At 40.8% G+C, this 24,434-nt stretch overlaps 1 protein-coding gene across 4 annotated transcripts in view; it reads left to right on the top strand.

The window, feature by feature from the left end:
• CDH2 (cadherin 2) overlaps positions 1 to 24,434 on the top strand; it is a 215,473-nt gene that overhangs the window by 175,845 nt on the left and 15,194 nt on the right. For all 4 annotated transcript variants that reach the window (XM_042910651.1, XM_042910655.1, XM_042910654.1 and 1 more), the window contains exons 11-14: positions 318 to 460; positions 3,646 to 3,879; positions 4,172 to 4,405; positions 7,111 to 7,250. In XM_042910651.1, coding sequence (XP_042766585.1) covers positions 318 to 460; positions 3,646 to 3,879; positions 4,172 to 4,405; positions 7,111 to 7,250 — 751 coding nt within the window. The remainder of the gene's footprint in view (positions 1 to 317; positions 461 to 3,645; positions 3,880 to 4,171; positions 4,406 to 7,110; positions 7,251 to 24,434) is intronic.

Raw genomic sequence — 24,434 nt, 5'->3', positions numbered from 1 at the left:
TTTGGGTGTGTTCCATGATAGAAAATTCAACTTCTATTTATAATGTCTCTTAAGTCCTATACTTTAGGGCTACTGTTTAATTAGAAGGTATAGTTGAACTATTTTATTGGGATCATTGTTATCCATTCAACTAGACAAGAGACAAGAGTTTAACCACTGCAACAGAAATACTTTTCCATGCTAAAGCTGTATTTTCAACCAATATCTACAAAAACGCAAATTAATGGGCTGGTCGACATTTGGAATTAAACCTGTAAAATAGGCATTATTTCTTACGTATATTAAAATATTTACTTACTAAAGCTTTCCTTTTGTAGATACACAAAATTATCTGATCCTGCCAATTGGCTAAAAATAGATCCTGTGAATGGACAAATAACAACAATTGCTGTTTTGGACAGAGAATCACCAAATGTGAAAAATAATATATATAATGCCACTTTCCTTGCTTCTGACAATGGTACGTAATTAAACATGGTCATTGTATTACCCTGTATGTTGTTAAATAGTGCCTCATCATGAATGCATCATCAGGAAACGAGCTTTTCTATGAAACCCGATTGTCTAGAAAACTGACCTTTTTTAAGCTAAGGCCCCTACTTCTATTTTTTGTTTCCACTGGGTTTTCTCACATATTCCTTGTCTTCTGTAATGAATGTTCCCAACATCGATATGTCTTGCATAGTGCCTAGTACTGTGATGACAAATGTTTGTATTTCTTCTGCCCTGCTATACAATGATGCCTCGTTGCTACAAGTTGAGGGTAGCCTCAATGCCTCCATGGCATTGTTTTTTTTTGAGGTGATCTTTTTACGCTTCTTATGGTCAGTCTGTTTGCCGACATCAGTTGGCCTGTCTCTAGCCTCTTTGTAATTCTCTTTGTAATTCTCTGCCTCTCGTCTGCCTTGGCGTAGGAAACTCTTAATTTCATGCACAAATTGAAATAAGTGAGTACAACACGTTTTTGTGTGTTCATTTTGGAACATATAGTCTAGCACCTTTTTTTTTTCCCCTTTCTGGGTTTCTGCTGGATTCTAAATGATTGAAATTAATAGATAGCTGCCTTCTTCTTCTTCTTCTTCATCGTCTTCTTCTTCTTCTTTATTTTTTTAGTTATATAAGACAAAAATGGCTTACATAAATCTGGTGATGGATTTGTTTTGCTTTGTTAGCTCTCAATATGACATGTGTTTAAGAGTGCAAGCTCTGAGAGTCTGCCTGGCTACCTGAATCCAGACTCCAGGTCTACCACTTTCTAACTTTGGGATTAGCAATAAGATTTTAAATATATTCAATTTCCTTTTTCTCTTTTTTTTTTTATTTTTTAAGTTTATTTATTTATTTATTTATTTATTGAGAGAGAGAGCACATGCACTCTATGCAGGGGAGGGGCATTGAGAGAGGCAAAGAGAATCCCAGCTGTTAGCACAGAGCCCAATGTGGGGCTTGATCCCACGAACTATGAGATCATGACCTGAGCCAAAATCAAGAGTCAGATGCCTAACCAATTGAGCCACCCAGGTATCCCTCCTTTTTCTCTTAAATAGGGATAATGGTAGCAGCATCTAACTCCTACTAGTGTATGGAAGAATATAAAGTGGCTTGTACCCGTAAAGTCTTTAAAACAGTGCCTGACCTTGTTGGGATGAGCACTGGATGTTGTATGTAAGCCAATCTGACAATAAATTATATTCATAAAAGATAATAATAATAAAAAATAAAACTGCCTGACATAAACACTCAAGTAAATATTTCCGTTACATGTTAATAGTTTTAAAACTGAATCATAACCATATTTTAAAATCATTTAAAATATGTGTGCTATACTGTGAATGCGAGCATCTCATAAAACTAGAAGGCTTCAATTTGGTGGTCAAGAAGCACAGTTTGAAAAATGTTACCCATCAACACTTCTGATAAGAACAGTTTTGATGGACCATTCTGGATCTTACATAATAAGATTCAATGAGATTGGTATCTATCACAAATCCACATGGTGACAAGCTCAAAGCAATATTTCTTATCGTTTCTAATATCAGACCCACTGTTCACATATTTAGAGTTGAAACGTAGTAGGGACAGCTTTTGCCACTGCACATCAGAGCTTGGCCTTAGTGTCTGTTTTATGGTCTCACTGCACGTAAGGGGTAGCTTCCCTCCATGAGGGAACTTAAAGCGATATATCTTGCACTATTATGTTGAGATTTAAAGGGCTATAAAATTATATGTATGAATGTTAGTTGTGAGTTACAACAAGATTTGTCATTCACCAAGGTGGATTTTTTCTAATTGAAAGGGTGTTTGGGATGCGAGAGAAGTAGTTGGTTGCATCTCTGTGTAGTTCTGATGCTTTGCAAATGCACTTGACTCTAAATCAAGGCTGGATGTGGAGCCCCAGGTCCACTCCTTAATGACTGGGCAAGGTTTTATACTCTCTGTGCCTTGGTTTCATTACTGAGAAGTTGTTTTTGCGTCTTGCCTATTCTATAAAGTTGTTATGAGAGTCAAATAATAGTACACGTGATAATGAGTGTGAAAGGTCTTCAAACTGTGGAGTATCCCAGAGCTCCTGGTGCTATGGTCATTATTAGAATATTGTCCACAGCCCCCGTGTCTGTTCCGTGTCTGTTCATCTCTGTTCTTTCTGCTTTCAGCACCATCTATAGCCTCAGACAGGTCCATAGAGATTTCTCCTTGCCTCTTCCTCAGCATGTATGTGTGCACCTTCCTAACTGCATGTTCTTGGCTGGGTCACTTAAACCTCTGGGTGTCTGAATTATAATCTTAACATTTTTTTATATTTCTATTTTACTATATTTAATGTCTATTATGTAATTACACTAAATACAATAATTATGTCACTATATATAATAATATAACATCATAAATACGTATAATCTCACAGAGGCTAAATTATCACAAAACGTAGTAGAGAAATCTTTAGGGTGGGTTTAGGGTCAGGCAGACCCATCTTTAGGAGCAACCGCAGCCCTTACAGGAGTGTGTGACCATGAGCAGTTGACACAGTCTTGGGTTCCCAATCCGTTCAAATGTACTTCATAGGATTACAATGAAATAATGTATATAAAACAGCCTAACACTTGGTCAGGCAGGTAGTACCATTTCTCTTCTCCATGGCATTTCTTCCTGAGATGAGGTCTGTGGGTCTGTGTTTCCTGTAGATTAAATATTTCATGGCTGTGTTGAAGCTCTAATGGAAATCTCATGCTCTTTCATGCGTATGTCTTAGTCCTCCATCAAGAGTAGGGTCCAAAAGATCATGAGCCCCATGTTCTGCTTCTCTTGTGTTCCCCACAGCGCCTAGAGGAGCGTGGTAGACAAAAGGCCCAGAGTTCACGGACAGCGACAGCAGGGCAGGTGTAGAAGCACACTCTGCAGGGGTGCCATGCATTGTCACAGGGCTCAGTCCTGCACCCCAACAGTGGCAGCTCCGGGTCATGCTAGGAAGGAAGCAAGAAGTGGCCTTGTTGGAAAAACACTGTGCCAGAGGCTGTGGCTACTAGATTTTTCCAAGGTTATACAACAGTAAGGGCAAGCAGGCTAGAAACTTGGAGGATTCCACCGTAATGGAGACTCGTGGGAAAGAATTGCTCAGTATTGGTTTGTGATTTTTCTCCTTTTAAGGAATCCCCCCTATGAGCGGAACGGGAACCCTGCAGATCTATTTACTTGATATTAATGACAATGCCCCTCAAGTGTTACCTCAAGAGGCAGAGACTTGCGAAACTCCAGACCCCAATTCAATTAACATCACAGCACTTGATTATGACATCGATCCAAATGCTGGACCATTTGCTTTTGATCTTCCTTTGTCTCCAGTGACTATTAAGAGAAATTGGACCATCACTCGGCTTAATGGTAAGAACAGGTTAATTATTTGACTGTATGTGCAGTTGAGAGGTTTTGAAGCCTGATATGAAAAGTTAATTTTAGGTGCCTTATAATCTTCTCATTAAATATATTTTAAAAGCTACTTAAAGTTAAATAAGATATTAAAAGCTTCCACAGCTTTAAAAAAACCTTCATAATGCAGCATAGTTGTATTGCTCACTATATGCTGTTACGTAGTAAATGCAGTTCTCGAATATTCTGCGTATTTTTATCGTATTATGTATTAACTACCAACTTTTTTTTTCCTTTTTTCGTGTAGGTGATTTTGCTCAACTTAATTTGAAGATAAAATTTCTGGAAGCTGGGATATATGAAGTTCCAATCATAATCACAGATTCGGGTAATCCTCCCAAGTCAAATATATCCATCCTTCGCGTGAAGGTCTGCCAGTGTGACTCCAATGGGGACTGCACCGATGTGGACAGAATTGTGGGTGCAGGGCTTGGCACAGGAGCCATTATCGCCATCCTCCTTTGCATCATCATCCTGCTCAGTAAGTAGTTGTATTGTCTCTTGGATTTTATTTTATTATTTTTTTTAATTTGGGGTTTTTTTTTTTACGTTTATTTTTGAGAGACGGAGTGAGACAGAGCACGAGCTGGGGAGGGGCAGAGACAGGAGGAGACACAGAATCTGAAGCAAGCTCCAGGCTCTGAACAAGGGTTCAGCACAGAGCCCGATGCGGGGCTCGAACCCACGAACCGTGAGATCATGACCTGAGCCGAAGTCAGATGCTCAACTGACTGAGCCACCCAGACACCCCAGGATTTTATTTTTTTTAATATTTTTTATTTATTTTGAGAGAGAGAAAAAGGGAGAGAGCAGGAGAAGGGCAGCAAAAAGACGGAGAGAGAGACTCCCAAGCGGGCTCTGCGCTCACAGCCCGATGCAGAGCTCGAACCCCTGAACCTTGAGCTCATGAGCTGAGCGGAAATCAAAGAGTCGGCTGCCTAACTGACTGAGCCACTCAGGTGCCCGTGTCTCTTGGGTTTTAAATTCTTTTCCCACCCTAGATGTTTTGCAAAGTAACTTTTTGCTGTTTACCTTTCAAAACAATCTAACCACTCTCTTCAACCAAGAGCACTTTCTTGCCAAGTTGTATGTGGGGCAGTCAGGTCCACTTCCGAGGGAGAAAAACCCTGAGCACTGTTTCAAGCACTTACATGTTTGCAGCAAACCCAGCCAGTGCACCCCTCTCATGCCCCGTTGCCGTTCTCTGGCACTGATGGCTTGGTGAGCTGTAGCAAACTCTTTTCATAGGAAAATGTTAAACCATCTTAGCTAAGTTTGAGCACTCATGATTTGAGTATGAATTTATGACACGGAGTTGATGATTTAGGAAAATAAGTATATTGCTCTCCTTGGCTTTCCTTTGCATAAAGCGCAGTCAGCAGCTAACTCCAGTCATGCAGGGATCAAGGTATTTGTTTCTGAAGGGCTATGTAAAATAGTGAGAGATTATACTTCATACAGCACATTTGATAATAGAAATGATTACACAGCTCAATAAATTGTCTGTCTTTAGAGCAAGTCTAGATTAAGGAACTGCTCCTTTTTCAGATACTTTGCAATCTTTGGTTCAATGGAATGCAAGAAATTAACCACTGGAAAGTCCTTTAGGAGCCCCTTCTAAGCATGCAGGTTAAAAGGATAAATTGCCTGGCCCTGTGTTTTATTGTTAAATAGCAGTAGGACTTAGTTTATTGTGTGATCATGCTACACACCAATCACTTTCTTGAAAATGTTGGCCATTTCTTTTATGTTTTCTCCATTTACAAGTGTTCTGGTAATTTAGAATTCTGTCCCTTTATTCTAAGCAATTACCATAGAAGCCTGAGCATTTTTTACTTCCTGTGTGGAGACTACTTTGACTATAATTTGAAACCTGCATTGCTGTACTAATAATCCACTTGCTAGATTTAGCCCTGGAACAATGGCAAATGAGATCATGTATCTGGCTTTAAAAGGAGGATATTTACTTTTATGGCCAATAATAAAAATGTGCTCAAATAGGAGTCATTAAATCTCTTGCTTCAGGATGTAAACTGATATCCTCAGATTTTAGAGAGAATGCGCTCTTCGATGTGCACTTAGGGACATGTTTCAATTTGAACTAAAATGTGGCATATATGCCAACCTTATCAGGAAAGACTTCGACATGACGGACTTTGGCATAAGGGGTGACTAGCATTTTGTTTTTTTGTTTTGTTTTGTTTTGTTTTTTTAACATTTTTTATTTTTATTTTTGGGACAGAGAGAGACAGAGCATGAACGGGGGAGGGGCAGAGAGAGAGGGAGACACAGAATCGGAAACAGGCTCCAGGCTCCGAGCCATCAGCCCAGAGCCTGACGCGGGGCTCGAACTCACGGACCGCGAGATCGTGACCTGGCTGAAATCGGACGCTTAACCGACTGCGCCACCCAGGCGCCCCAGGGGTGACTAGCATTTTGAAGGAAAATGAATTGGTGCTGATTTTAACGTCAACCCTCTGGAAGATTCATGGTGCCAGATCTGGCACAAAAATGTAAAGCCTGAAAGCCTGATGTTACTTCAGTGCACCAACGAATCCCGTCGGCTTCTTAACCTGAAACGTGCAGTGTAATAGGAGCGGGAATGCAGAATGGTGTAGTAGAAAAGCACAGCCTTTGGGAGCCCAAAATCCTCAAGATCCAATTGGCGATCCAGTTCCGATTTACCCCCCAAGTCATCCTGGCAAGCACTTACCTTCCTTGGGGAGTACTGTTCCCTCTGATTTCCAAGGGTATAATGATGGCCCGAGCAACCTCAGTGAAATAGCAGTTACATAACAAGTAACAATTTAACTTACTATTGTTTGTTGGTTTAGAATTTACAAGCCCTTATATTAGGAGTATCCTATCCTCCAGCAAGCAGAAGGGAGAGATGGAAATGGTTCTCATCCCCATCTGTAAATGATAATATTGAGGATGGACATTTCGCCAGTGAGTTCAAAGGACACCAGGTTCTGGAACCCAGGGTTTCACACTCAATACCCAGTGCTTGAACCCTGCTTTGTCTTCTGTCTCTTCACGGGAGGCCAGAAAGAGATAAGAGAGAGGAAGCTGCATTACAAGCTTTTGACCCATATAAGTGTGTTAGTGGTATTAAAGGCTATGATGAGAAAGGTCATGTTTTAAAAGCTATGACATTATGCTGTTTTTTACTCTTTTTCCACCTAGTCCTCGTTCTGATGTTTGTGGTATGGATGAAACGCCGGGATAAAGAGCGCCAGGCCAAGCAACTTTTAATTGATCCAGAAGATGATGTAAGAGATAATATTTTAAAATATGATGAAGAAGGTGGAGGAGAAGAAGATCAGGTGAGCTATATTTTAAACCTTTAAAATGGAATTTTGTGATCCTATAATCTCAGTGGTAGAACAGATGTTAATATGTGCAGTAAGAAAATGGTATCAAGGTTCCTTTGCTTATCACATTATCCAATACTTGGTGGGAATTCTTCCCTAGGTGTCCTTCACATTTCTTGAATTTTTTTTTTCAAAGTGCCAGATGTCACTGTATTTATTTTGTAAGAAAATCACTAACATTGTTTCAAGGAGCTAGGACTTAAACCCAGCTTCAGTTAAAATAATGCTAATAAAAATGTGTCTCTTTATATGTCCCCTTCATTGGATACCCAAAATAGAAGTAAAAGTGGCTTCTACAATGGGATTTACATCTACTATATACACAAGACAAGCACTAGATAATTCATTCTACAAATATTTACCAAGCAAGTTCAATATTCCGGACACTATTTTGGTCACTGGGGATATGGAAGTGGGAAAAGTCAGCAAATATTTGCCCTCAAGAGTCTTACATTCTTGAGAAGTATTTGAAATTAGAGACAATAATTTCTAGTTCATCTTTGTATCTGTAGTGTCTTTCATGATGCCTGGCTCATAGTAGTTGCTCAACAAATGTTGAAGTTCCCATCTGGCTATAAAATAGCATGAGCTTCTGTATCACTGTGTACATGGGGCACCGTATATGCATTCAGAGTTGAGAGTGACCAGAAGGGGAAACACAAAGATCTTTATGTGCAGATTTTAGGTATTATCCCAGCTAACACTTAGAATGCCTGCACATACCAGGCATTCTACCAAGTACATTATATGCTATTATCTCTTAAATCTTTGAAACTTGTGATACTGTTCTATGAAAGTCTCTACTTTTGTGATAGAAAACAGAGCTAAAGGTGATGGGACTCTCAAAAACAAGTAAGAAGTGATAGATACAGGATTTGAATCCAGGTCTGTCTGATGTCACAGCCTAAACTAACTGCTCTGATATAGCTCCTCTTGCAATTAGCTGGAAGATACTAATGTAATCCACAAGACATCACCATGACAAGCATTTTTTTTAAGATACTTTGTTAATTAGGTTATTTCCTTGTACAAATGCAAACTCTGGGGCTGTGGTCAAAAAAGGAGCCCAGAGGGGCACCTGGGTGGCTCAATCGGTTGAGCATCCGACTTCAGCTTGGGTCATCATCTTGTGGTCCATGAGTTCGAGCTCCATGTCAGGCTCTGTGCTGACAGCCCAGAGCCTGGAGCCTGCTTTGGATTCTGTGTCTCCCTCTCTCTGCCCCTCCCCCGCTCACGGTCTGTTCTGTCTCTCAAAAATGAATAAACGTTAAAAAAAATGTTTTTAATAAAAATAAATAAATGAATAAATAAGAACCAGAATTCTTGGGTCTTGGATCATTATCAGTAAATTCAAATCTACTTTGTCTTAAATATATATGTAGACATTTGTGATACGACTGTTAACTTGAATAAAAGCAAATTTTCGTGAACATATTTTCTCTTCTCTACTCATTTGAGGAAATGATGTATCACATTTTGTTTTACAAAGCAGTTCACATCCTTGTTGTGTTCAGTCTTTATGGCAACCCGTTAGAGTTTTCTATTTTACACTTGTAGCAAGTTGTGTGATTTGCTCTCAGAGTTTGTAACTGGCAAAGCCAGAACTGAGACCCACGTTTTCTGATTCCAGATTCCATGCTTGGTTTATAGAACCTCAACTCTTGCATTTAGAAGAGATGCTTATTAAAATATGTTGAAAACTTGACTCATGTGTAAAGCTGCTTTGAATACTGACTAATTAAAGTGGCTCTATAAATATGCCCCAGGGTTTCTTGCTTATAAATGTCTTCGGATATTAAAATTCATGTTTGGCTTAATCCTTAATTAATCTATCCTTTCACTTTCCTGAGCTATGTTCAAGATCAGCAAACGTGTATCGATCACGTTACCTCCTAAGTCTACTCTCTGTATTTTAATTTTTTATGTCATTGTGCATAACTTTCTAGGCATAAATCTAAACCCAACTCCGTGAAGCTTCAGTATAAATAGTACTAACTGGAAGGCCAGCAGTCATAATGGGATCTTGCGTAGAATTGGAGGCCCAGAGGCAAGAGGCAAGATCGTTCTCTACATCTGAGAGTTTGGATCAAGGCACTCACTGCCACCTGATCTGCCTCTCTTTCTCCCTCCTCCCGTCCAGTCCCTTTGAGAAATTGTTCCATGAGGTTTTATTGTTGTAGTTATTTTAGGAAGGACTGATTTCCTTTATTGACTTTATCCACATAGATTGATTCTTGAGATCAAATAGTCCAAGTTATCTATTGCCAGATTTATTAAAATCATCACCATAAATCTTCAGCCTCTTCTTTTACTGACCTCTGAAGTTTTCTTTGCCCCTAGCTAAGCTTTTAGACATGAATGTTTTGTTTCCTACTCACTTCCCCAATAATCCAAGGATTTTTCTGGAACTTTCTCTATATTGTCTTCTGTGTCTAGTATCTTTATTTAGTATTGGCCTTGCGATGGTATCTCTTGGTAGCCACTTGGTTCTTTGGTGCCATGCTCATCTAGATCAAAAGCCTGTGTCCATCGTGGTGTCTGTGTTATGATTTCCACTTGCAGTCCTCATTATAGAGAAAGCTGTGAGAAAGTTACGTAACGGGCTTTTTATTTATTGTATGATTTACCTCATAACAGCAGAATAAAATATGCCCTGTAGGAATGCTACACCGAGGGTTCTGTCTCTTCTACCTCTGAAGTGGTTCGTGAAATCCATTTGCTTATCTCCATCACCAAGGCCACTGCCTTCACTTAGAATCATCACTGTTCCGCAATAAGCATCCTAATGAGTTTCCTGTCTCTGGTGTCACACCCCCATCAGCTCTCTGTCAGTTATCAAATCCGGACTTCCTCTTCAGCCTGACAGGGCTTTGGCCCTTTGGTGCACACCCTTAGCGAGCAGATAGAGGGTTGTGGAAAGAGTTGTAGACACTCCCTCAAGATGTGAATCTGTCAAGCTTGTCCACTCGTGGCCACTAAAGTTTTCTTGCAAGTCTGAATGATTTGTCCTCATGTTCCTCTCCCTACCTTTCTTGTTGTTGTTCAGGACATAGTTTCTAAAAATATTTTATTTATTGGCTTTAGTGCTTCCTTTTTATTGAAGTGTAGTTGACACAGAATGCTGTATAGTTTCAGGTGTACAACATAACGATTTAACAAGTCTTTGTGTTCTACTGTGCTTATCACACGTGTAGCTGCCATCTGTCACCATCCAACGCTGTTACAATACTATTGACTATATATATTCCCTGTGCTGTAACTTTTATCCCTATAACTTATTCATTCCATAACTAGAAGCCTGTACCTCCTTAATCACAGAATCCACTCTCTCCTTCTCCAGAGATAAAAGCAACAATAGGTCTTATTTTTCTTAGAGCTTGTTAGTTTCTTTATTTTTATTCAGTGGACCTCATTATGTTCTCAGTTATCTTATGGTTTCAAAAATCTGTGATGTGGTAACTTACCTGGCTTATTCTTTGTATTAGAATGTGAATAATAGTCCCATGAGTTCCTATATCCCAACGAGAAGCAGAAGGCTTCTTATAAGGGTTAAGAATGTAACCAACCATGCATATCAATAAAAGCATTTCCAGCACCCGGGAGCCTTTCTTGTATCCCCTGCCAGGAAGGATGCTGTCTGGCAAAAATAAACAGTATTCTTTATTTCCATCACCATGGAACAGCATAACTGGGCTTTATATTTCATTATGTAAATGGATATCGTATAGTAGGTACTTTTTGTTTCTGGCTTCCTTCACTCAGACTTCTATCTGTGAGATTCATCCATGCTATATACAGAAGTAGTTCATTTTTATCATTGCGGAAAAGTATTCTTTTGTAGGAATTAACCACATTTTATTCATCCATTTTACTATACTTGGACTGAGTTCATACAATTGAATTGTTATGAATAAAACTGCTATGAATATTCTTTTGCGCACGTGTGTGTGTATGTGTGTGTGCATTTCTGTTGGTATGTCCTCAGGGATTGGAATTTCTGTATCCTAGAATGTGTCTGTGTGCAGCTTTAGCACAATCTTGCCACTTTTCCAAAGGGACAGTACTGGTTGGCCCCTCCCCTTGCCATGCTGGTGCATGATGATTCCATTGCCCTATGTCCTCACCAGCACTTGGTTTTTTTCAGTCTTTAAATTTCAGCCACTAAGATGGCATGTGTCTCTGTATGATCTAATCAGGATGTTCCTACTGACTGACTTACCATTTTGATCTCTTTGTGAGGTCTCTGTTTGGCTTCTGTGTCCCCTTTTCTATTATGTTGTCTGCCTCTGTCTTATTGATCTGTAGGAGGTCCTTATATATTATGGATATCATTTCTTCATCAGATAGATGTTTTGTCAATAGCTTTTCCCATTCTGTAACTCGCTGTTTTAGTCTCCTAATGGTGTCTTATGATGAACAAAAGTTTTTAATTTTAATGAAGTCCAGTGTATCAATTTTATTCCATTATGGTTAGTACATTTATGTCCTTTAGTTTAAGAAAACTTTTCCTACCGAGGTAATGAGTTCTCCTTCTGAAACGAAAAGTAAATAAATAACATAAAACAAAACACAACAACTTCATATTGTCCTCTTGAAGCTTTATTGTTTTACCAGTCATACTGTCTGTGATCTATCTCTAATGGATTATTCATTTGGTATAAGATATTTATCAGAGCTCTTTTTTGTTTTCTTTCTTGATATGCAGTACTGCTTACTACAGAGATAGCTCTCTCCACTGCACTGTAGGGCCCACTCGTCAGAAAGCAAGTCATTCTACACGTGTGGGTCTCTGGGTTGGCTGCCTGACCCCGTACTATTCTACTTGTGCCATCTGCCTGTTCTTGGGCCACTACCACCTGTTTTCATTGCTGTCACTTAGTAGTGTCTTCATATCTTTTTGTACAGATTCTCTAACTGGATTCATCAAGATTTGCATCAACGTTCTTGGTGGAATTTATCATTTACCTTCTTTTTCCATAAGGAAAAGAAACCCTTTGTTTAATACTCTTATTTTCTTTACTTAAAAAAAAAAATTTAGGGCGCCTGGGTGGCGCAGTCGGTTAAGCGTCCGACTTCAGCCAGGTCACGATCTCCCCGCGTCGGGCTCTGGGCCTATGGCTCGGAGCCTGGAGTCTGTTTCCGATTCTGTGTCTCCCTCTCTCTCTGCCCCTCCCCCGTTCATGCTCTGTCTCTCTCTGTCCCAAAAATAAAAAAATAAAAAACGTTGAAAAAAAAATTTTTTTTAAAAAATAAAAAAAAATAAAAAAAAAATTTAAGTTTATTTATTTATTTTGAGAGAGAGTGTGTGTGTGAGCAAGGGAGAGGCAGAGGGAGAGGGAGAGAGAGAGAGAGAGAGAGAGAGAGAGAGAGAACCCCAAGCAGGTTCCACACCATCAGCACAGAGCCCAAGGTGGGGCTTAAACTCACAAACCATGAGATCATGACCTGAGCCAAAACCAAGAGTTGGGCGCTTAACTGACTGAGCCACCCGGGTGCCCTAGTACTCTTACTTATTTTGCCTTCCTTTTTTTTTTTTTTTTTGAATGTTTATTTATTTTTGAGAGAGAAAGAGTGAGAGAGGGAGACAGAGGATCTGAAGCAGGCTCCGTAGTGTGTGCAAAGAGCCCGAGGTGGGGCTTGAAATCACAAACTTGTGAGATCATGACCTGAGCCAAGGTCAGACAACCAACTGAGCCACCCAGGCACCCCCCAGTACTCTTACTTTCTGAGTGAATTTAATCCAAACACTTTTCCATTTTCTAAATAAGATGTTATTGCTTTAATGTTTTTCTTTATTTTTGAGAGAGAGAAAGAGCTTGAGCAGGAGAGGGGCAGAGAGAGAGGGAGACAGATGATCTGAAGCAAGCTATGTGCTAACAGCAGAGAGACCAATGTGGGGTTCAAACTCATGAACCACAAGACCATGATCGGAGCCGAAGTTGGACGCTTAACCAACTGAGCCACCCAGGCACCCTGCTGTTGCTTTAAATCTTAAAAGTATGCTCAGTTCCTGAGAAGTTCAGTTTTGTGAAATACATTCTGTTTCTATTTTCTGTAATTCACATGTGACCCCCTGTTAGAAAGTGCATTTCTTCTTTTTCTTAGTCTAGTTGAGACACAACGTTCCACTAGTTTCAGGTGTATAACCTCGTGATTCAACGAGTCTGTACGTTATGTTATGCTCACGGCCAGTGTAGCTACCACCTGTCACTAGAGGACACTTTTACAATACCATTGATTGCATTCCATATGCTGTGCCTTTTATTCCCATGACTTATTTCTTTGTAGTGTGCATTAAGCCTTTTTAGCAACAGAATATGATTCATACATTTTTATTAGTTTTGGGGGGCAGATATTATCTCTTTACCAGAGTAAGCCTCAGAAATGGGATTACTGCCATGTTGCATTCTCGAGGAGTTTTAGTCGATTTTTATTACACGGAGGTAGTATTTTATGGAGGATGTGGTGCTGCCTCAAGATGTGGATGGGGACCGTGCCACACCAGGCAGACATGGCTTGTCCTAATCAGGCAGTGGTCTTCTCGATGTCTCAGCTGGGCAATTCCAAAAAATTACCAGCGTTTTCAAAGGATGGGCAGGTCTCAGAGGTTAGTTGAGGCAGTTGGTAAATGCCAGGTAACCAGTGTGGTGACAGGTGCTGGGGATCCAGAAGACCTAGCCTCAGGCTGGCTTGGCCAAGATTCCTATTTTTCCTGCCAAGAGAAAAGATCCTTCTTAAAGAGCTAACTGATTGGAAAGAAAACAACGCAAAGCAGTCCTTTACAAGGGTAGTCCTGACCTTCCTAGCCGCTGATTAGCATCTCTAGCTGTCTAAGCTCTGTGCCAAGATACAGGTTGCTAATTTCTTTAACAAAATAGCTAAGAAGCCCAAGAAAAACGACAACAACTCATCTGTGCCTTTTGTCTTGTGTGTGATAGACTTTGACCAGTGCTTGTAGATCCTCTGCTCTGGTTCAGGTTATCAGGACCCTAGGGTGGTCCCATATTGGAAGCGAGTGTTAGATGCCCTCTGAACAGGAGCATCTGTTGGCTGTTGGACAGACAGACGCTTTTAGTATAATGTCTGCTCTCTTTTTAGAGGGTGAGTTTCCTTCTTTATCTGCCTCACTGCCATAATCGGCAGGGCTTTTGGTGGTTATCAAGCCATGTTTAATTACCCCCATTAGTAAATGTTCATTGGTGCACTTTTTGGCCAATGGAGCTGGTTGCAGTTACTGTGTAGCTTTTGATGTTCTTTTCAATGAGTTCCGTCCATATTAGCATCACTAATAAAATCTGGGTGAATGTACAATATAGCCAGTGGCTCGCTTTTCATGGAACCATCCCTTTAGCCGCAGGATAGGAAACGGAAACTGTTAGCTTTCTGCTCTTTAAAGCTTAGACTTAATTACAATTGCTTCTATATTAAACAAACATTTGTGGAGTGTGTGTTACAACACTCACTCGTGCTCGCTTTAAACAACCTCTACCTAAATCACTTACCATTATACAGTTTCATTCTCCATAATAATAGCAAAAGCTATTGTTCGGGGTACCCTATGAGTTAGGCGCTATACTTACTGCTTTATGTATATTATTTCGTTTGACCCTCCCACAGCACAGCAGAGTTGGGACACACTGTTGGGAAGTAGTGAAGTGGGGATTAAATGCCTGTCCAATCTGAGTCCAAAGAAAGTGGTTTGTTTACCGGATCCTGTCCCATCCTTGGCAAAGCTCAGGCTCAGCCAGGCAATTAAAACAATGCCTTCCTAAATGCCATTTGAATTTATCAGAAGAAGTGGACTCTGGGACATCCAGCAGCTTCCTCTGCCCTTAAAATTTCACTTGAAAATTTTCCCATTCCGAGTTTGGGGCCGAGGGACTCCTATGGGGACTCTGGATCTGTGAGAGAGGATGCCACTGTCCATGTTGGGAGGTTTCACAGGTGACAGTGAGTGGTCACAGGGATCCTTTGGACCATGGCTGCTGACTCAAGGGCAGCATTAGGGGAGCAGGGCTTGCAAACTCAGCTGAGATTAAAGCTGACACTGGTCAGAGATGGTCATTACAGAAACTGAGAGTGGCCACCTAAAGGTTCCACATTGGTTTTCTCGTGATCACTCTTGGACTCTTGGCCCTTACTATCCCCTGCCTACCTGGTCTGTCTTCCCACACCACTGCTGCTGAGTGTTAACACTCCAGTCGGCTAGAATTTTGTCTCTCACTTCCTTCACACAAGACCCAGCACCTCTTGAGCTCAGGAGCTTTTTCACATCTCAGGCCTGTGAGGACTTCTTCTGAATTCCCAAATTTGGTTTCTTAAATTTTAGCATATTGCTCTAAAACTAGAGTTTTTCTTTTGCATCAGAGATGGTTCTGAGCTCTCAGAGAAAGTACCTGATGAGCCCTGATGATTTGAGGGACGTTTCTGAAAGCTGGATTCTGTGTCATTTAAGAATCACACTTCAGCAGTGTCAGAGTGGCTCAGTCAGTTAAGTGTCCGACTCTTGATTTCAGCTCAGGTCATGATCTCACGGTTTGTGAGTTTGAGCCCCACATCAAGCTCTGCACTGACAGTGCTGAATCCGCTTGGGATTGTCTCTCTTCCTCTGTCTCTCTCTACCCCTCTCCCACTCGCATGCACGTGCTCTCTCTCTATCTCAAAATAAATAAATAAACATACAAAAAAGTCACACTTAATAGACCGTGCGTGGGGAGGGACAGGCATGCGTTCATAAGATGTCCATAGCTGTGTTTTATTCAGCTTGCAGGGTATAAAATTTTTTTTTAATCACATAAATTTTGGATCTCACAATCCTCTCGAAAAAATTGAAAGATCTAGAAACATGACTTGCATTCTGCCTTGACAACAGTTACTGGAAACCAAGTAGAAGATTCTCTCTTTAAGCAGGGCAAGCATGTTCTATCATTGTTTTTCTTTTCTCATTCTCATTCCAGACCAGCTTTATTGACTTATGTTATAAGCCAATCCTTTATAGAAATCTATTTTTGTTGACTCTGATTAAATTACATAACAATTATTAGGCTTTGGATTAACAAAAAGCAGATTTCTACAAGGAGGAGGTATCATAGTGTTCTGAAACCATGCGACAATTTTCTGTTATACTATTTTTTTTTTAAGGAAAAGAAAGTGGATTGGCCACAAATATATTGAACCAGATGAATTAGTTAAAATAGGCTAGCTGCTATAACAAACTAAAATTTCAGTGATCTAAGCGTGGTGAAATGTATTTCTCACTTACTTAGTGGTAATTGGGGTTAGGTCATAGGAGTTGGGGGTAGGGAGGGAAGGTCCATCCCACTCCACACAGTCATAAGGGACCCAGAGGATCAGAGAATCTCCGACTGTCCACATGTTGCTTTCAGGGTCACCCAGCCATACCTGCAATCCCTGAATGACCCAAGGGCAGGGAGGATGATTTGTGGAGACTTTTATGGGCTATGCCTGGCACACATCACTTCCACTCCCCATTCCCTAGGAAGTATCTGTTGGCTGTGTGCCTAGTAGGTAGACGTAATGGGTTCTGTGACCAGCTGGGAGTCTCTGCCCCACCCTGTTAGGTATTTGAGCGTACAGAATCTTTTCTGAGACTGAGAACAGTTTTCTCATAGGACCCACCCACACTAGATTGCTAGCTCACGCGCATTGTTTTGTGACCCATCCAGATACGTTGGAAGGAAGTGGGTCCCTGGACACAAGGGACACACAAGAGGTGCAGCAGCTCATGAAAGTGAGACACTGTAGGTAAGGCTCTTAAAAACCAGGGAGGGCAACTTTACCTTACCTGGTGAATGCTCCTCGTATATCCCAGGGAGATACTAACGTCTTCTTGATCAGGGACCAGCACTTGCGTGTGTAAGGGATCACGTGTAACTTCAGGGTAAGGTATCGCATGCAGTTTCATGCTCCTAGTCCTGATAGGAGCTCTTTTTAGTGGCCCAGGATTTCAAAACCCAAAGGATCCAGATGTAATTGCTGTATGAGTTACCATCGGCTTTTTTTTTAATGAAATTGATTTCTTATGTGATTTCTGGAAATTAATGTCAGTATTTCTGTAACTGAGATCCTCAGAATCTCTTTGACACCACTTTCAGTGGAGCTCAGGTGCCTGAGGTGAGGTAAGATCCCACAGTTCCTGTGACCCAGGACTTGGCTTTGAGGAATGGGGACTCTGAGGGTTGCTGACTTAGTTTCTCCTCATATTGCATGTTAAACTGCAGTAGGATTGAACTACCTGTACCTCTATACCTATGACATGTGACTTCACACTTCCATGGCATTAGTCTGTGGTCTTCACCTGCCCGACTCTCTTTAGCCACCAAGACTCATCTCAAAACATCTTCCCTTGGAATCCCAAGCTGCATCAAGTGTCTCTGCTCTGTGACCTGCAGCCTCCCATGTCTACTTTGTTTTGAACTTTTGCGTCTAGTCCTGCCCCCGATCCTAAGCTCTGTGAGGGCAGAGATTTGTCCTATTCATTGTTTTTCCTGTACCTAGGACATTTCACACCGGACGTGTGCTCACAGAATGTATGTGCATTGGGCCTTCTTCCTGAACCTCTTAGTTTTTTTTTTCTTTTTTTTTAAATATTTTTGTGATGCTTATTTATTTTGAGGGGAAAGAGAGAGAGAGAGAGACATAGTTTGAGCGAAGGAGGGGCAGAGAGAGAAGACCCAGAATCCGAAGCAGACTCCAGGCTCTGACCTGTCAGCACAGAGCCCGATGTGGTGCTTGAACCCACGAACCATGAGATCATGACCTGAGCCGAAGTCAGACGTTTGACTGACTGAGCCACCCAGGGGCCCCTGAACCTCTTAGTTTACAAGTCTATCTACACAGTTAATTGAAGCGGTACACTGATGACGACTTCACTTTCGTTATTTGAAATCTGATGTCTTCAGGAAAGGATAATAACATTCATAAATGCTAGCACTCATTACATATGCAGACTTTTGTGTCAGGCTCTGTGCTGTGCCCTTAGTTTGTTTGCATTTCTCTTACAATCCTCCCAGCAGCTCTGCGTAGCAGACCTGTTCAAACCCAGGTCCACATGGCTTGAGAGACCAAACTCCTAATGCATTTGCTGGTGGCGGTGTGATAGATGTTGTATTTAGTGGTGCTGATTTGTAGCAGGCAGGTGTTACTGGTAGGACCAGTGAGGCTGGGTGCTTAGCCACAGCCTATCAGAAGACCACTGGTAATCTGGCTTTAGAAAAGACAGAGAGTAAGACTCAATTAATTGATTAAGCATGGCTTGCAGTATTGAGCACATTTTAGCATTAAGAAAGGTAGAATCCAGAGAATTCTGAGCAGCCAAGTTATTACAAAAAAAAAAAAAAAATCCATGTATATAAGCTGTGTGACAGGAGCTAAAATTTTAAATCCAGGCTGGCTGCCTAAATAGCAGGTTGGAGTACAGGTGTGAGAAAGCCCCTTGAGACCAAAGGAGCCACTTCTCTGAGTCAAGGGATCTTTGCTTGAGCCAGTGGTCTCCATGGACTTCCTGCCAATCTCAGGAACGCGCCCCAGTAAGAGCAGCCAAGCCAGACCCTCCGACCCAAGCAGAGAATGACATTATATAATTTAACGCTGGTGTATTTGATTCTTTGAAATAACTGTTTTACAAAATCTTTCTGCTGTATAAGCAAACTGACAGATGGCTGAATCTGGACGTAACAGTGGAGGCCGCTTTCAACATTTTTATTGTTGGCTAAAGCACACTCTGTTATGTTCCCAAGTTATTCGTCCATTTAGACCCACCTGCAAATACTAGTATAAGTTAGTTATTCAAAGACTGATATTGATTTCCTAAGAGGAAACTTTCACCAGGGCTTGGATGAGTACATTGTCATTCCCTTCGTGCAAGCTATCTTCAAAACACCGACAGGTGACACGTGTTGGTAGGCTACAGGCAGCATATTCTGAACTGGTCAGGCCCATTCATTCCTGACCGGGCATTAAGTATTTTTAATGTGCACGTGATTTGCACATGAGCTTTTTATTTGCTATTCCTGTCACTTTGTGGGAATGAACAAAATATTTATGTAATTCACTTTAATATTCATTCTTCCTGACTGATCATAAATATAATACATTTAATTTTATTGGAATAGAAAATTATCAGTATCCCAGTAATAACAGTGATAAAGATATTGAATGCCAACTATGTGTTCATGCTATGCCAGGGAAACAACGCTAAGATACTAAATGGTATTTGCCAAAGTTGTGCCAGCTGGCCAAATCCACTGACTTCTTGTTTTTATAAATAAAGTTGTATTAGAACCCAAACCATGCACTGTGTCCATTGTTCATGCGTTATCTGTGGCTACTTTTACACTGTAGCAGCAGCAGGGTGGAAACAGTATAACGGAGATTATACAGCCCCCAAATCCTAAATTTTTACTCTCTGGCCCTTACAAAAAAAGCGTTGCCAACCCCTTTAGTGGTTAGGAAATAGGGAGCCCTCATTAGTGTTTTGTCCAAAGTTTGAATACTCTGAAGGTCAGCATAGGAAATTTATGAAACCTGTCTAAGGTCACACAGTTAGATACGGTGAATTCAGGATTTGAATCAAGGCATTTTGATTTCAGAATCTATGTTTTTCAGTCACCATACTATGTTCCCTTTGTATGTACATTGTCTTAATGATTATGTCTCTAGGAAGTTCCAAAACAATGTGACTTAAAGCAGTGAAGGATTTTTGATGCTCTGTTGCCATATTCCCGACCAAATATTGTTATTTCTTTATTACCTATTTTTAGGTTTCCTCTAAGATAGAATACTAGGTCAGGCTAACACAGAATGACTTTGATTTTATCTGAATGGTGGCATTTGTATTTTTCGTAAGAAGAAGTTGGAGCTTGGGGTGGGAATATGGCCTGAAGATACATTTAGAAAGTACTGTCTATGTCTCCCAGACAGATGTCCTTGAACAGGTTAAGAAGTGCATTCATCTGGGGCGCCTGGGTGGCTCAGTCAGTTAAGCGTCCGACTTTGGCTCAAGTCATGATCTCGTGGTTCGTGAGTTCAGGCCCCTTATAGGGCTCTGTACAGACAGCGCAGAGCCTGTAGCCTGCTTCAGATTCTTTGTCTCCCTCTTTCTCTGCCCCTCCCCCCTCTCAAAAATAAATAAACATTAAAAAAAATTTTTTTAAGTGCTTTCATCTTTATAGGGCTGTACCTGCATTGTGTGGAAAGGGTGGGCAATGACAAACATTAGTATAAAAAACGAATTTCAGATGTGAGGAGAAACATCTTTCTGAAGCCTGATTACTCTGCTCAATCCTACAGGCCCTGCATGGTCACATGCTCACTTCTCCAGAAGCTTACACTTTCACCTTCCATATTTATATAATTGTTTATATAGGTATTCTATTAAGTGTCATCATTTTTGAAGGGATTCTTTTAAAAGACAGTAGACAAAAAGCTCTATGAATATCTGCATCTGTGACCCAACAGACTCTCCAGAATGTATTTGTTGAATCAAATCCAGTGGAACTATATTTGCAACCTTTTCCCAAAATGATACTCCCCATTTTACAATTGGAAGTGAGTTGTGATAAAATTTCCACAATGCCAGTGTCTGCAACAGAACCATAATTTTGCGCCAAAGAGTGAAACCGGCTCATTCAAAATTCTGAAGACAACAGTTTTGAAAGAAGCTGTGACAGGGCAGCATGAACAGTAAACGACGGAGGTAGAAACCGTGGATGCATTCGTTTCCCTCTTAATGGGGACTCGGCTACATCCCTTGTGGGAAGTGGAAACTGGCTTTCTGGTGAGATTACAATGCATATGAAAGAGAATAGAGGTCCTTCATCTGTCCCCAAGTTATTTTATCTCTATTAGGTTCATGATTCCAATCAGAAAAGCTTTTAGCAAGTCTTTTGTTTTAGGGAGGGGGGCTTTAATAATCCCCAGACTCTACTTAGTTTTCCGCCTCGTTTCACCTGCGTAGATAGTCACCATCATAACTGTATCTCCCAGGGGAAGAAAATCAGGTCTTAATCTAATTTACATAAAGCTTGCAAGGGTATTTGACTTACTTGTCAGCAGTTGTATGGTAATGTGTTGACACCTTATCACTATTTTATTCAATTATTTTAATGCCAGGAGCTATAGGGGTGAGATAATAAAGTTCTTCTCTTCCACCTTCCATTCCTTTTTGGGTCTGTCTCAAGTTCCTTGCCTGTGCCACAGTCAGCTTTTTTCCAGATAACTTTTTTTTTTTCCTTCAGAATTTTGTCCACTTACTTTCATGTTAGTAGTTTTATTTCTAGCAGTCACTCAGTCTTGAAACATTAAAAATGTTTACCTTATCTATATGGGAATTTTTTAAGTTACTTGCCTTTGCTGCTATAAAAGGGAAGCTTCCCACTTGTACCAGCCCTTGCCTGGGAGATAGGGAAGCTGCTGTTGTGGTCCTCCAACGTTGTCCCCAGCAGAGGCTGATACAGGACCAGGAACTTTCAGTGCCTCCCTTCCGGCTCCCCTTCTCCTACACAGGCCCATCTGTTGGACGGAAATGAAGAATCCTAGTTCTGACTAAAAGTTGGTGAGGCACGTTTTAACCAACTGTGCACAGACCAGAGTGCTAGATCCCAGCGCCTAGTTAGCAGAACCACCCTGAGCTCGTCTAGCACATAAAACCCCTCATGTTTTACCCGTCAGCAAACTATTCTGTACATTTCTTCACTGGCCCCTTGGCAACAAGATGCAGCTTTTTTGTTTTAATCTTGCTTGCTCTGGTGGTCTCTGTTTTTATCCTTCCACACTGCTTAACATCCGTGACCTTGGACAAATGATTAACCTCTCTGACCTGTGGTGATCAGTGGGACGGAACAACACCCACTTGGAAGGATTTGTGATTGGAGTATATGAGGTTCCACTGAGAAAGCACCTCATGTCATTCCTGACAGTGAGGGGCACCAGAGGAAGGCTGGTTTCCTTCTTTCATACATACTCAGAGCTGAAAATGGCATCTGGCACCCAGTAGGTTCTCCTTAAATACTTGCAAAACAGTAAATGAATATTTTCATCACTCTCTAAAACAGATTTAATTACACGAGTCTACAGATTTTTTCCAGCAATGTAGCTTTCTAGATTTTTTTTTTTAGCTTTTTGAAATTTTACCTAGGTACCAGAATTTCTATCTATACCGAGACAGAATTTTAATTTATTTAAACATAACCAAATGCCTTTGGGTGGATTCGTGGTGTCTTTACTGAACCAATTATAAATCGTTGCAAGTCAGTGGAATTTTAACAAGAAAAGCCAAAAGCAGGGTGTTAGCTGCTAGCTAGCTTTTTACTAACTCTCCCATAATTGTATCACCCTTATAACATTTTAAATCATAGATGAGGAAAAAAATATTTTTGTTGCTTGCGATGTTAATATTCTAAAAACCGTTAATTCCATGCCTACCACAAATGGTTGTTGCCCAAATAACACGTGTTCCAAATATTAGTTAAAACAAGATTTTCCTTGGCTTTCATTTGAAAATTAAATTTCTTTAGGAAGTTAACATTGCAAATAAAGGTTGACAATTGTAAGAGAATTTTCAGATCTGCTTTTTCTCTAGAGAGCTTTAGGAACCAAATAAAGATTTCTTCCTGGATTGTTTCTTTATAATCTTCAGAAGTAAGACCATGAACCCAATGACCTTGAGCATGTTTTCAGTCTCTGTAATTCTCTTTATAATTCTCATCCTACATGTTGTAATTTGTGTGTTTAAGTAAAGTATTATGGGATTGTAAAGATGTGTAATTTAGGAGGTTTGCATAGAGTGACCCCTTATCAAAAGGCTTAAAATTGGACGCTCAGATCAGGACCTCTGCCATATAACACAGATGGATGTGGACAGAAAAACCCGTCCCTGTGACCTGAAGACACTTCTGCCTACTTCCTACTATTATCAGATTTTTTTATATATCCCATATTTGTAATAGACAGGGGAAGCCATCTCAGAGAAACGTTAAGCCACACGTTTTAACCCAGTTTCTAGCTTCCTATAAATCAGTGGTTTCCTGCCTTTTTTCGAAAGCAGCATAGCTGAGGAACATGACACGTTTCCATCATTACAGAGGACTCATCAGGGCAGTGAATCTCATTGATGGGATGGGGGTCTTTCCCTCCCTCCCCATTATGAATTACTGCCATGGAGTGTGATGTGATCCAAGGCACGTTTCTTGAATCAGTTGCTCCTTTGAACATCTGGCATGAATATCATCACTGAGACCTTATTCAACACATTTTTTTTAACGTTTATTTATTTTTGAGGCAGAGAGAGACAGAGCATGAACGGGGGAGGGTCAGAGAGAGGGAGACACAGAATCTGAAACAGGCTCCAGGCTCTGAGCTGTCAGCACAGAGCCCGATGCAGGGCTCGAAGCCATGAACCGTGAGATCATGACCTGAGCCGAAGTCGGCCGCTTAACCGACTGAACCACCCAGGTGCCCCACTCAACACATTTTTTTTTTTAATTTTTTAATGTTTTATTTATTTTTGAGACAGAGAGAGGCAGAGCATGAGCAGGGGAGGGGCAGAGAGAGAAGGAGACACAGAATCTGAAGCAGGCTCCAGGCTCTGAGCTGTCAGCACAGAGCCCGACTTGGGGCTTGAACTCACAAACCGCAAGATCATGACCTGAGCCGAAGTCGGACGCTTAACCGACTGAGCCACCCAGGCGCCCCCTCAACACATTTTTTAATGAGCATTTCCTATGGGTTTGCCATTTTGATGGTGAGAAGGACCGAACAGGACCACAGACCTTTTAAGACTGTTCCTGCTCTCTGGTTCTTAAGATGGTAGAAAAAAGCTATCAAAAGAAAGATAAAAACTTGTCAATCAATATGCTGTTATATGTATCCCTAATAAAGGAAGCAGTCCAGGCAGAGATGATGTCCTTGTCCAGAGGAGACAGCTGCAATCAGCTTTAACAAATGACATCAGAATTTAACCTCTGTTTTGCCAGATCGTTCCATTTTCAGGTGAACTATCCCTATGTCTAAATGTTGGCAATTTATTAGAAAAAATTTTACAACACTGCTGGCCTGTCAAAATGCATTCATCTTTGTAACATTTGGGTATAGTGGAAGTTGTATAAGAAATCAGGG

This window comes from Panthera leo, chromosome D3 (genome assembly GCF_018350215.1).
Source record: "Panthera leo isolate Ple1 chromosome D3, P.leo_Ple1_pat1.1, whole genome shotgun sequence".
Taxonomy (NCBI): Eukaryota; Metazoa; Chordata; class Mammalia; order Carnivora; family Felidae; genus Panthera; species Panthera leo.
The sequence above is the reverse complement of the archived record's forward strand: the minus strand, read 5'-3'. Positions and strand labels throughout refer to the sequence as shown.